We start from the raw sequence: 14,485 nt of genomic DNA, 5'->3' as shown, positions 1-14,485 counted from the left end.
TAACATGCCAGAAGTTCACAAATATACACCATGTGGTGCACTTATGAGTGAGATCACGCACTGATGAGCAAAACATACCTAGAGGATCCCACCTCAAAATGTTGTTCTTCTACAGCTGATCTGACTGACTGGACAGACTCACTCTTCCACTGCAAAGATGGTTCATAATGATGCCTCGAGGGAACCCAGAAAATAGACAAGTGCACTTATTATAAGATCACTGTTTATCCAAGTCCCTTTGAAATGGAGGTCATGGAGGGAGTAACATATCAGCGCCAATAAACCCAACCATTTTTATTTATATATCGGTTCAAATAGCACACACCTTATGAAATATGCATATGTATGCTATATTGATTGTCATTTGCATTTTATTCTATCTATGTATTTAAATCTTTACTGTCATGTGATAATTTCACAACATTACAGTCCATGCAGATAAAAACAAGCTCTCCACATCTTCTACAGATGTCTTAAAAAAAGACAATTGTTGTGGAAGGTACTTTTTCCTTTTCCCTTTACAGTACAGCACAGGCCCACCAAGATCTTCACTTTAACTTTGTGCCTATGCTTCAAACCCTCAAATCATAATTTAACAGTTTAGGACGGACATTTTACATGTGTGTCCAAGTTGATGACTGACTCTAAGTTGTTTGTTTGTACATGTGTGTGTGTGTGTGTGTGTGTGTGTATGTGTATGTGTGTGGGACACGTCTGGCCACAGCAATGGCAACAGAAGGGCTCCCCTGTGTTGTCTTTTTTCCTTTTCAAGCTGTCTCTTTACCCCCACCTCCACCGCACACACAAACACACACACACACACACACACACACACACACACACACACACGCTTTCCCTGGCTGCTGGTTTTTGCCCATACTCCCCCTCTGCACACAGGGCTGTGAGCAAAGAGCAAAAGGCCAGCTGATGGCAATATGTGTATGCGTGTTAAAAAAGAGAGTGAGAACAGTACACACATATCACATCTGACACGCTAGGTCCACCTGTGTCTGCGCTCTGTGCCCTGTCATGGCCAAAAACCTACACCCTCTGCCACTGCAGCCCAGCTCCACCCTCCACACCATGTGGGGACAGACAGGGGGAGGGAGGAGAAAAAGAAGAGAGAGTAGGATGAGAGAGGGCGTTGTGGTGCCAGTACATCAATATATCATTCTTAAATTTAAAATGTTTGCATATTACGTAGTCACATTGGTGCTTTTATATGTGAAATGAGATAGAGAGAAAAGAGGCTTAGTGGGATGGAAGGAAAAGAGAATTCACTCTTAATTTCCAAGGCTTTTGATTGACCAGACCTGTGCAAGGATGCCCAAACTCACCATCACACCTAACAATGTTGAAGCCCTGTAAGAGGACAGCTAACATTGCTGGCTTGAAACGACCTGCACAGGAATGTAAAGAGAATGCATTGTATCAACAACCTGATCCTTAAATGTACTCTGAACATTTTGGTTTACACTGGAGAGTTCAGCTGTTCAGTAAAGATTTTAGTCATGTGCTATGCAGCTGTCTGATCCTTCCGGCTGTAAACAACATTGAAGATATTGCAATGTACTGATGTTAAGAGGCCGCAGGGATTACTGACCCTACTGACTTACAGCTAACTGTCTGCTCAGTTACTTAGAAACTACCATGTTTCTGTAAACAATAGACTAAAAAATATGTTTTTAAAAAAGGCCATAAATCCTTTTAGCTTATCACACATAATGCTTATCACACAGTTCAATTTACTTACTGCTTCAGATAGAGATAAAATATAAAAAAAATTCTCAGAGTGCAGCGTCACAATCCATTAACCAATTAAAAAATTGCTCATCAGCCAGAAATCTATGCACTGAAATTAATTTAGTTTAGGATTAGGTGAGTGTTTTACTGTAGACGCATGGTCTCTTTTAAAGGGGAATCCCAACCCATTTTACAACCGGATGCTGGTTTAAAAACAGTTATAGTGTAACCCTGATATTTCACAAGAGATATCTTAGATTTCTATTTTTAACAGAAAGCCTGTGTGACAAGCTGGACGTGCTGGATTTGAAAGACTTGGGTGCTTATAGAACACATCTGACCTTTAATTGGCACTTGTCTTTGTTTGTGGTGAATCAGAGATAAAAAGCTTTTTCACCTCAGAAGGTTAAAATCAATATGAATATGGATTTTCATTACTTTCATGAGATTGTTTCCCAGAAGACATTTGGGCATGTCGGAAATTGCAGGTGTAAATAGTAAAATCAATAATGGTTAAATTCCAGTTTCTTGCTTGGTTTCAGGCTCCTGACTCTTTGCATGCTTGCTCACTGTCACACTGTCACAGCTTAGTGGGACACTGTGAATAGAGAAAAGAGCCATCTGGTTGCCATAGAGTTATTAAGAACACCTGCACTTTATCAAAATAGTTGCCAATATACAGTATTTTCTGTCAATCGGCTGCTTAATTAATCAACTAACTTTTGTTACAAGCTCTTCATATGATTTGCATGCAGTGGTTGAAAGTAACCAAGTACATTTACTTAAAGGGTGTTAAGTAAAATTTTTCAGGGACTTGTACTTAAGTCAATCAATTTGATGCCACTTTATAGGCCTTCTAATCCACTACATTTCAGAGGCAAATAGTGTTCACTTTAATTTACTTCCATTACATTTGTTTGAGAACTTTAATTAGTAGTTACTTCACACATTTAGATTATTAACACAAAATATAGCCCAAAATGCTGAAACAATTTGATAGATTAGCAACTCACCTTTACACATTAATGCATCACTAATGATAATACGGTATCATGACAATAATAATTGTGAAATGTTGCTATTCTGCTTTTACTTTACCTTTGGGAGGTATATTTATTTTACTATTTTTATAGCAGAACTTTTACCTGTAACAGTATGTCTACACTGTAGTATTGATACTTTTACTAAAATACAAGATCTAAGTACTTCTTCCACCACAAACATTTTCATTTGTAAAGTAACTAATGACTAAAGCTGTCAAATAATTGTAATGAAGTAAAAAAAAGAGTAGCCTATTACTTCCTATACTTGGACCAGAACCAGTACGCCGGCTGATTCTCGCGATGGTTGGCTTATTAGCCGGCAGAGACACACACGAGATGTTGGAATGGGATGATGAGAGAGGAGACGCACACACGCCGAGCTGAAACCTTTTACACCGAAAACGGGAGGACGAGGCGAGACGGTAGGATGTGTGTGTGTGTGTGTGTGTGTGTGTGTGTGTGTGTGTGTGTGTGTGTGTGCGCAAGTGTGTGTGTGTATCCGTGCGCCTGTGCATGAGAGAGAAAGGGGAGAAGGGGATTTGCCGTTTCTCCGGGTGACGTCACTAGTTTTCCTGCGTTAACGGTTGTTTTGACTTAGCTCCTTCGGAAATCCGTATGACGAGTAACGTTTTAGCGTTTAACTGCGACGGTTAATGAAGAGCAGGTGCACGCAGGAATACCACCGCACCTGTGCCGCTACAGGTAATACTGTGAAAATAATATAGACTCCGCTAAAGCTAGGTGTTGTGCCTTTTTGAAAGATTATTGTCATGTTAAATAACATCCGTGCCGTTTTCGCCATGCTGCATGCAACATACGTCAGTTTGACAACCGTCTAGCATCGTGACGTAATTATATGACGCAGGGCTGGTGCCACTCATTCATGGTCTTAGTGGCCACATGTGTGATTAATAGGGTATGTCACACTCATGGCACATACTGGTATATATATTTGATGATAATGATGGAGGATAGTGTTTATAATGCTGCTGCATCAATGCTCAGGGAAAAGCCTGGACACATGATTGGGGTACTTTTTTTGGTACTGAGTTTGACTGACATGTGTTTATACCACTAAGTATTTTAAACTGTTGGCATCAAATATTTGGTCAGTTTTGTGATCTTGTTTACTTGGTCTTTGATCAGATAATTCCTGAGCATTTTGAAAATGGAGGAGGATATATACTACATGCCTGAAATACACTTTCTCTTACATTGGGCTGCATTTAACAATTATTCACATTATTACTTAATCGGTACATTATATTCTCAATTAATTGATTAGTCTATAAAATGTCAGAAAATTGTGTAAATTGGAAGTTGACCTATTTCAAATGTTGTGTTTTGTCCGCCAACAGTCCAAAACCCAAAGATATTCAAATTACATTGACTTAAAACAGAGAAAATACTCTTATACAGAAAATACTCACATTTTAGAAGCTGGTACCACTATACTTGATGTCTTTGCATAAAAAGTGCAAAATAGTTGAATAATTAATTAGTTTACAAATTGTTTTAGCTCTACTTAGTGAAAGCAACAGCAGCAATGTCTGTCCTCCAACAGTATATAGACGGGTTACATTCAGCTGTGTGGTCACCTTCATATTGGCCACACTCACAGTCCAATACACAATTCCTGTAATTACGTGCATACCATTTAAGAAAATAGACTTGAATCATAAGTGTGTAAAGTGCTTTTGAATCTCAAGCTCTTAGGCAGCCTGTGTGGTCAGCTATATTGATTTTAAAATAGAAGTCATTTTGTTCGTCAGACGTGCATTAGATGAACAAAACACATCCTGTGTTAGCAGTGTGACACTTGAAGTCCTGCCAAAAACTGGCTTTCATTTTAGGAAGAAGAGTGTTGGCTCACTGCTGCTCATGTCAGCCAGGGTTTGTATGAGGCCACAGTTTATGGTGAGGTGTGCTGACAGGAAGATGGTAGAAACAGGAACGTATCTACTGATATTATATTGTAGAGTTCTCCTCTCTGTACACAATTTGTATGAAAGAGCCACACCAATAATTCTGCATGTTTTAGCCCTTTTTATATAGTGTGTTCAGCCACATTTAAGATCATAACATAGGTTTAGAGTTTGAGTGATTCTCTACCACCTAAGTTTCAGTAATTTGGTTTTATTTGTCGTTTGTCTAAGTTATATGAAGCAGTAATGCAGTTCTCGGCAGGGATTTGTTTTGAAAAGTTATTGGTGTGTTTAATTGTTCTTAAGCACAGAGGAAATAATCAAAACATTTAGCAACCTTACCTTGGAGAATGGTTGAAAGTTGTTGAGGTGTCAAGCATGCAGACGTCCGGTGTTGTGTTTTACTTTTAAGATGAGGAAAAGACCTTTATAGTTTTAGCCATTACTCAAAGTGTTGCTCTTCTTTCACACTATAACAGCTGTGTAGCAGTGTAACAATAGCTTGTAAATGTGAACCGCAAAGTTCTGGTCATGCTTAATATGCGTCAAGTTTTTTTTCTCACAAACTCCTTTTCCACTGTCTTCTTTTCTGGTTGTCTCTGGAATGAAACATCATGAGATAAATGTTTTCTGGCGGGCGCTTCCCCCGGCATGGTTGGTTCATCATGGCAGTGCATATCTCCATAGAAACAGCTGCCCTGGTGACAAAGGGGTTGCCACTGTCTGGACATTTTGTTCCTCTCTTTTTCCTCATGTTTCCTTTTTTGTTCCTCTCCTTTTTCCTCAGGTTTCCTTTTTGTCTCCTCTTGCCTCTCGGCATGTTGTCCAGATTAAGGTTAAAGCTAACCACAGCTCCATTGAATTACACTGTAGATTTAAAGCTTAATTCAGAACAGCACAGTACAGTATACCTATAAAAAGGATTCAATCCCCTTGGATGTAATTACTAGGGCTGGGGATTTGGAATTTTCTCTCAAATCTGTGCTAATAAGTTTCAGAATGGAGCAGCAATACTTAAACTATAGTTTGACAAGTATAAACATGGTTTTTATAACACGCTTTCTTTTTCATTTCACAAAAAAAGTTTTCAACTCTTAAACCAAGCAGCTGTATAACAAGAATTGTCTAAAAATGGTCTAATTTTGATATAAATCAGGAACTCTGAATAAGAAATATAAAGAGTTGAATCAGACATTTGATTGCAGATTGCTATAGATTTTGATACTGCGTTATTAAAACAATCTAATCTTACAATCAATCGTTGCAGCCAGAGTTACTCAGTAAGTTAAAAAGCAAGCAGCAAAGTAATAACACCATTGGTGGTCTGTGTTGCATTTGGATTTGGTGTTATTTCTTCCATAGTCATAATCTTCAACTTAGCTAAAATCACATTTCTTTTTGGTGAGAATTTATTGGCAGTTCGCACCAAATTTTGTCGTAGGGCTGGGATGGGGGAATCCATCCTTTGTACTTCTTAGTAATACTGAGTAATCAAGCTCATGGCAACCAAGCATATGAAAAGGACCAAAAAAAGTAAAATTTTAAGGAAATTGATTCATATTGTAAAAGGGGTACACAAAGTGAAAGCATCGTAGCAGCCCTTGTGACCAATACATGTTGTACTAGTCTGCATTTGCTCGTTTGGCTTCAGATTCGTCACTATACTGCTGCCTCGACATAAAAAAAAGCTCTGTGTCACCTACTAAGGTTATGACGCTGCAGTCCCTCAGAGTGTCTGCAGCAGCGCAAACACCAGCTGATTAGAATACTGATTACCTATAGATGGCTACGACTGCTAGCCCAACCGCCGTAGTGCTGATTTTCCATTCAAGCAGAGCGGCGTAGTGCTGTTGCGCGTTGTGTAATACAGTGTAGTAGGGTGCATTTGAGGTGAACATGACAGCTATGCAGAGAGAGAGGGAGAGGGAGAGGGAGAGGGAGAGTGAGAGTGGAGGGAGAGCGGGAGGGAGACGACAGAGAGGTGCAGAGATTTGGGCAGAGAGAAAGAGAGTGTGAAAGCATCCCTCACTGCCGTTGCTGCTATTTATAGCCAAGCCCTACTCCACAGTCCTGAGATGCTCTCCCACCTCCCACATATAGACAAAACCAGCCTACACACAAACTAATTTGACATGCAGAAATACAGCAAGCACAGAAAGGTAGACTGGGTTTTTGCACACAGCACAATTTGCTGATAAAAGATCTATGAATGGAGGAGAAGCAGAACTCAGGGGGTATTTGTTTGGCAATCAAGGTCAGTTATTGCTTCATCAAGAGCTCTGCAGTTATTCATCCTGTTTATCAGAGAGAGTTTGAGCGATAGAAAGAGGAACATGGGTGTATGATTGGGTGGTGTGGAGCATTTGTCCTCACAATAACTAGTTGTTTATCTTGTCAGATTGTATGAAAGGGCTTTGGAGTGGGAGAGGGGAGAGAGGGAGTAGTAAAGGAGGAGAGAAATAAATCCATGCCTTCTTTCTTTCTTTTTTTTCTCTCCTTTCACTTCCTTCCAGGCTGAGTCACTGCTGGTGAGGAGGAAGGTCTGGAGAGGGAACGAGAGAGGAGGAGGAGGAGGTGGAGGAGGAGGGGGAGAAGAAGAAGAAGAAGAAGAAGAAGAAGGGAGGGAGACAGACAGACAGGGAGATAAGCCACAACAGGAAACGAAACAACACATACACACACACACACACGCACACTGTGTTTGTGTGTGTGTGTCTGAGAGGGAGACTGCGCGAACGAGAGGTTGAACGGGAAAGGAAGGAAGGGAGGGAGAGTGACGCGGAGGCTGGGAGAGCCTCTCCCCCCTCCTCCTCTCCTCCTCTCCCTCTCTTTTTCTCTTCTCCTCCTCTCCTCCCCTCCTCCCTCCCTCCCTCCCTCCCTCTCTCTCTCTCTCTCTGTGGAGCAGGCGTGTAGCGGCATCAGACTCGGCGTGAAGGAACCATGAGCGATGTCACCATCGTTAGAGAGGGATGGCTCCAGAAACGGGGTAAGTACATCCAGTACCTCTCTTCCTCTACTCCCCTCCTCTCTACCTCTCTACCTCTTTCCTTTCCTCCTTTACTCTGTCTCTCGTCTAGACTGAGGGCCTGGCCGTGCCTGTCCACATGTGCCGGTGGGAGGATGGGAGTGTTTGCGATTGAGTGTGTGTGTGTGTGTGATGACATGGATGTCTGATTATCTAGTATTCGAGTATATACTTGTGTGTGTGTGTGTGTGTTTTCCCCCACAGGGATGTGTCTCTTTATTATAAGCTTGGCTGGCTGTTTATTTGCTAAGCCTCTATGTGTTTCAAGCAGGTTGTGTCTGAAAAAGAGTGTGAGCATGGGTATGTGCATGCATTTGTATGCACAAGTGTGTGTGTGTGTGTGTGTGTGCGCGTGTGTGTAGTTAATAACATCTACCAGGCCCGTAGTAACACTGCTGAAACATAGTGTTCTGTTTGTATACTAGTCTGTGAAACCAGTTAGTTCTGTCTGTCTGAGGTATTATTTGACAGTGTTATGTTTTAAGTCATATGACATCGGGTTGAAGGGGTCACTGATGACACATCCTGTTTACAACCAAATTAATGGGAAATTGTAAAACAACATTGACATAGCTGAAGAGCATGAAGCAAAGATAGTACTTCCCTGTTGTCAGACATCCGTGACTTATGTTCAGCGAGGGGTTGCTGCAACAGGTGAAAAGTAATTTGTAGCGGGGTCAAACCGAACCACTTGACAGTCAAAAAGTGATATACAGTAGCTCTGTGATGACTGAAAGGCACTGTAGGACTTTTGTGTTTTCCTTCTAACACACTGACTTTGCCCCCAAAACCACAATTTAATGGTGATGTATGTCTGCTGGTGCTGATACCTCCAGGCACATGTGTATGTGAATGTGTGTTGTAGTAGAAGAGCTTCAGAGATCGAACAAAGGGGGTTTCCAGACTTTTAGGCCAATGAGCATCATCCCCCTGACTATGTGATGGCGTCTAGGAATGTGTAACACAAACTGTTGAACAGGAAGTGACATGATGCATAACAGACAGCAGGCTTCTGGGTAATGTAGGCTATCACTGTGGCACAACGGGACAACATGTTGGGACGACCGAGTGCTCCTTACTGCATGGAGTGGATGCTCTCTCTCACTGTGTCACACACTTGCACAAATACAGTACACACTCTGTGTTGCTGAAGTAGAGGGGAGGATCTTGGTCTACTGTAGAGGTGCCAGCATGCCATTGTGATCCTCAGACAGTCGTCTGTGCATATTAAGAGGAACACATCGCCCCCAGTCACGACGCAGCGCTACCAGTGTTCGTCAGTGTGAGAGAGACATAGAGATAGAGGTTGTAGGGAAGGGGGGGGTGGTGTTTGTGTCAGGAATATGAATGTTTGTCTGCATCATATGCTAAATCTTTGTCTGTGTTTGTGTGTGTGTGTGTGTGTGTGTGTGTGTGTGGAGAGGAGCAAGGTCGGGGTGCTGACTCACTGTCCAGGTCGTGATACAGCAAAGACTGCAGTCTTAGTCATTGGACAGCTTTTCACCGAAACGAAGCGGTGCAAGAGAGAGGTTGCATCTGGAAGGCCCTGTACTTTTTTAACTCTTCCACCACATAATACACACTGTTAAAGACGGTGACACTAAAAGACTGAATTTCAGTCAGGAGAGACTTAATTTGGAGTGAACAAATGGTGCACAACAAAGTTAGAATTGTAGAGAGTCTTTGGCGATTAGACTCCAGTTGTCATACTTAGGGGGGTAGTGATGCTGAGGTTAGATCAGGAATAGTCCCCCCAATGTAGTCTAGACACTGGTGGTGGTGGTGGTGTTAAAGAGATGAAGAAAGTTGCTGAAGATCTGGATGATTTGTTGTGGAGTGGGACGTCTGATGAACTCAGTGGAAGTAACCTTTGGCACTAGATATGATGAAGACTTAGAGGTGAATTGTTCTTACTAAAATGACAACTGGCAGCAGAGAGGAGAACAGTTTAAAAAAAAAAAAATGTTTTAAGTTTGACAGCAACAATATGATAGGCTTAGGGCTCGTGGCAAAATCTGGTTGGTTTGTATAAGAGTGAATGCCCAGAGTCAGCTGATGGAGAAGAAGCTGGAGAGCGAGAGATGGAGAGATTTGTGAATGAATGAGAGCGTAAAAAGAGTCTGAACTTCCGCCAAGCTTCATGAGTGGAAAATTAGAAAGAAAGACTGATGATGTAGATAGGAAGGAAAGAGAGAAAATAGTGTAACAGAACTCTGTATGAAGGAGAGATGTTCGCGTGCTTCGCAGAGGCTTGTAATTCAATCAGTCATGAAAAAGTTGTATTTCATAAAATAACGTATTAACTGCTGTATTATTTGCCTATCAATCTCATAATTGATCACTTTATGTCAGATTAAGTGGATATATTTTCTTCCTGCAGTTCTGGTTTACAACAGCCGGTTAGGATATGCTTCCAATATGGTAAAAGTAATTTAATGATTGTTAGTTGTAAAATGATTGTATGTTCCCAGTTTTACTTACAATTGGATTTTTCTGAAAAGTAAGCAGTCGGGTCAAATATGTTGCTCATCATTTGATAGGAAACTCTGAGCACGACAGAGATTTATGTCAACATTGATGTAAATTTAATTCTCAGGGCATCGAGAGCAGCACATCGTACATAAATTCCTCGTGCTCTACTGATGTGATGGTTTGGCTATTCAGGACTTACTGTTGGGCCCTGTACAAGATACAGCTCGTGCATGGTTTACGTTTATTTTACCATCATTTGACCAGAATTTTTTGCCTCTGTCTTTTGTTGTCTGATTAATGGGTCTGGTAATAAAGTGAAATGATGGATTGTTTCCCCGTCACTATAGCACAAAGTATTGGTGGTGACTTCTTGTTCATGCACCTTCATGGGGATGCTCTCCTCCCTGCATGTTTTATGAAGGATCCGTGTGCATCTGTGAGTGTGTAGCTTTTGTTAGACAAGCCACTAACCATTAGAATAATTGGTCAAACATTAGGTGTGCTAGATTGCGGCAAAAGTCCTTGTCACTTACTGACTTTGGAGACATCATGCATTTAGAAGGAACATTTTGTGCCCTACGTTCTAAAGTTAAATGCATCAATAGACGAAAGTTCACCACTGTAGAGGAAACGGGGTGCGATAATGTCCATTATCTTGTTTTCATAATCGTTGGAGCCAAAATTGTAATTGAAATTTGAGTAATTGCACAGCTCTACCAATGTAAGACACTGTGGGTTCACTGATCGATTTGCATGTCAGTGGATGCTGATCACCTCGGTGGTATGACGGTGCATTCATTTCAGTAAGCATGTCCACCACAAAGGCTTCAGGAGTATGTAAGACTGTCAATGGGAAACATTACACAGAATGTTTCCTCCACAATCAATCAGTTAAACGTCAAATAAAGTGTTTCGAAAGATCGATAAGAGATTAAAACACAAAATCATTAGCATAAAAGTGTGATAAGATAAAGCAGTAAGATATGAATTCAAATATTGCTCATCACCACAAGCCAATCATCATCTTGGAACACAGAGTCAAACCTCAGGAACATCCTTTCAAGCTAAAGTACATCATGTCCTCAGATGACCAAGCCTTTCAGTACTCGCATGCTCACTGCCATGGCGAACATTTCCTTCCTCTTTTCATTAAATCACAGTGGGGAGTGCATTCGGCTGCATCATTTCTTTATCTTTGGAAATAATGAACAGTAGATAGGTACATGTTCCAGAATCTGTCACCGGTATAAAGGCAACAGACTTGTAAGAATATATCCAATGTTTGGAACATGTTGTTCCGTTTTTAATCATAAAGACTGAATGATTTAAAAAAGGATACTTTGACTGAAATCTGATGGATAGATTTTAACTACAGCCACATTGTCTTATGTTAAATGTTGTGTTTGGGGGTGAAAATCAGAAGTCGCACTCAGACGTTACAGGGCTGTTTTCTTGAATGAGAATCTGAAGTGAACTCCACTTCATTTCCTCCCAGGCCAGGTGTTTACCTTCTGTCAGTCCACGTGAGGACACGGAGGTCACAGCCAGCCGCTGTAGTCGAGGATACTGTTACCTCCAGCAGCATCAACCCACACAGCGGTCAGCACAACAGATGGCCAGGAGAGAGGAAAGAAGGAGAAACACTGAGGGAGGGAGACAGGGGAGAACACCGTCATATTTATATTACATTTTTGACATTACTGTCCTCCAGAAGTGCTTCTCTGCAAAGCTACTAATTGGATGAGATACAGCTGTGTCAAAGTGGAGGAAGTCTTGTTGCTGACTCGGTTTTGAAATAATCCAAGATCAATGATTCTTTGTCTCCCAGGAGGGTTTAAGCTGTCACATATACGATGAATTTAAGAGGATGTTGCACTCTTCTTTTTTACAATTTAGAGTTTTTACGATAAAAGAAAAATATATTACCAACCCTATGTGGTTTAGTCACAAGGCTTTGATAATTAATTGACGTTATATTCGGCAGTCACATTTATTGAGATAGTAAGTTCAAGTGCTTTTTCTTGAATAGCAGATACATTTCAAGTTCCATGATCATAATTTGAGTTTAAAGTTTGCAGTTTTAAATGAGTCTCAGTGTACGTATTATACTTACTGTTTGGCCCTTTATAGATATTAAAGGTTTAAGATATGTTTGACTTCTAAAGCCCTCTTCACACAGGATTATAATCAAATGTAAAGCTGCCATGCGCAGACTCTGTAACATACTAGAAATTCAGTTACATATGACCTAGCATATTTTGTCAAACCCAGTCATCTAATCATATTTGACTCATCATCTCAGTAGCTGAGAGAGTTTTCTCCTTTTTTTTTTTTCTTTAGTGGACATGATGCAGTATTAAATTACAATGCTGCATCCCACCCATTGAAATGTTCTGCATGTCTTGCTGTGGCTTTGTGTCTTGAGATCTGTTCTGCTCTTGCTCCTTATATCTTTAACATTGTTTGTTTGCAAATCACATCCATAATATGTAGAATTCCGGTCACAATGTGGGCTCTTTCACTATGGAGACAGGTAGGACGTGACTCCATTAGATATTCAATATCTTCTTTTATGAAAATCCATTTGTTTGTCCCAACTCGTCACTTAATGCATCATGGCATGATTGTGTGATAGACATCAAGCTGAAATGCAGCTCAACACACCTGCCCTCGTTTACACTCTTTTCTCTGTACTCTCTATCTCTACAACTCTTACAACGGATACAGTATGGGCTATACTGTATATGTTGGAGTGCTGTGGGGTTCATTGGGTGCAGTGCAGTGAGGCAGCCATCTTGGCTCAGTGAGTTCAGTGAGTTCAATGTTGCTGGAGGCTGGCTGGCTGGCTGGATCAGGTGGCAGTGCCAGATCCCTGATATCAATCACCAGCCGCTGCTGCTGCTGCTGCTGCTGCTGCTGCTGCTGCTGCTGCTGCTGCCGCCGCCACTGTCTGCTGTGTCGCCCTTCTCCTCTCCTCTCCTCCTCCTCTCCTCTCCTCTCCTCCTCCTCTGTCCTGCCTCTGCTCTATAGTCTGTCAACACAACTCACCCCCACTTATTGCAACTCACACTCTCTTTCTCTTATATTCTCTATATCTCTTTCCATCTCCCTGTACTTCTCTCATTCCATCCCCTCTGTTTCTCAAACTCACATGTATATACCAGGCAATAGCAGACAGACAGACAGTACAGGCTTTGTTATGAATGGCATCCTCTTGCACATCCGGAGGAAGTGTACGCTCCAGTGTGGCTTTACAAACTGTCTCCATTGTCCTAAGAATGACTCACTCTACACTGCAGAGAATGGCAGGCAGACAGACAGACAGCACAGTGCAAACAGACAGACCAGTCTGCAGAGCCTACAGACAAACAGCAGAGGAAAGACAGGCAGTGAGACGGATAGTTTGTGACAGATACAGCCAGAACAGAGGCAGACAGCTTGCTAATACAGAAGAGACCTGCAACTTGCAGGTACAGACACAGAATACAAGACCGATGGGTAACAGACACAGACAGGCAGCAGCGTGTGTGTTCCCTTTGTATTTAATCGGAATGTGATATTTTTGTTTTGCAAAGTTGTTGAGTACAAATTGAGATAATAAACTTTGAATTTAAATTTAGCTCTAAATTAAAGCTGCGCCAGGCAAGAATGTCATATAGAAACACACCCGTCTTATCTTATCTTACCTGTCACAATCTCAAATTTAGGTTGCAACAGAGAAGAATGTCCTCTTCTGGTGTTTTGTATGGTTACTGCCAACAAATCTGGTCCACTGGAGGATGTGACAAATAGAAACTAATGAGCACAAAACTAAACAGCAATGAGCAGCCTCTCAATTACATTTTTATTATACATTCCTTTTTCTTGCTCTTTTGACAACCACTTAGAGAAAGGCTGAAAAGAGATGTAAAGGTACATCTTATGCCACCATATGGCATTATAATGTTGGCATATATACATTTCTTTGCATATGCCCAGTTCTACATTGCCAATGCAGTAGCTGCTTGTTGTTTTGAATGTTGTAGCTTTTAACTTTTCCTCACACTTATAGTGTGTGACGTTGTATAACTCTGCGAACTCAGAAATCAGTGGTAAGTGACACAGTAGCAAGCATCCCTGAAAAGGCTATACAAACAGAGCGATGGATTAATGGAAGAGTGAGTGAATGAACTAATGAAGAGTGAGCCCGTCTTGGGTAAATTAATGAATGGATCAATGGATGGAGTGCTGATCACTGCAGAGGGAAAACTTGGATAGAGGAGGAGAGAAGGGGTGAG

At 41.3% G+C, this 14,485-nt stretch overlaps 1 protein-coding gene across 2 annotated transcripts in view; it reads left to right on the top strand.

Moving 5' to 3' along the window:
* Positions 1 to 3,116: 3,116 nt before the first annotated feature.
* The window catches only part of akt3a (v-akt murine thymoma viral oncogene homolog 3a), a 54,978-nt gene continuing 43,609 nt past the window's right edge, over positions 3,117 to 14,485 (top strand). Inside the window, exons 1-2 of one of the 2 annotated variants that reach the window (XM_068719543.1) lie at positions 3,117 to 3,208; positions 7,225 to 7,697. In XM_068719543.1, the coding sequence (XP_068575644.1) occupies positions 7,652 to 7,697 (46 nt within the window). In that variant the 5' untranslated portion in view covers positions 3,117 to 3,208; positions 7,225 to 7,651. Of the gene's footprint in view, positions 3,209 to 3,261; positions 3,489 to 7,224; positions 7,698 to 14,485 lie in introns of those variants that run through there. The other variant, XM_068719549.1, reaches the window with a different exon arrangement.

This window comes from Cebidichthys violaceus, unplaced genomic scaffold (genome assembly GCF_023349555.1).
Source record: "Cebidichthys violaceus isolate CVI_PGR_0920_01 unplaced genomic scaffold, fCebVio1.0.p SCAF_10, whole genome shotgun sequence".
NCBI lineage: Eukaryota > Metazoa > Chordata > Actinopteri > Perciformes > Stichaeidae > Cebidichthys > Cebidichthys violaceus.
The sequence above is the reverse complement of the archived record's forward strand: the minus strand, read 5'-3'. Positions and strand labels throughout refer to the sequence as shown.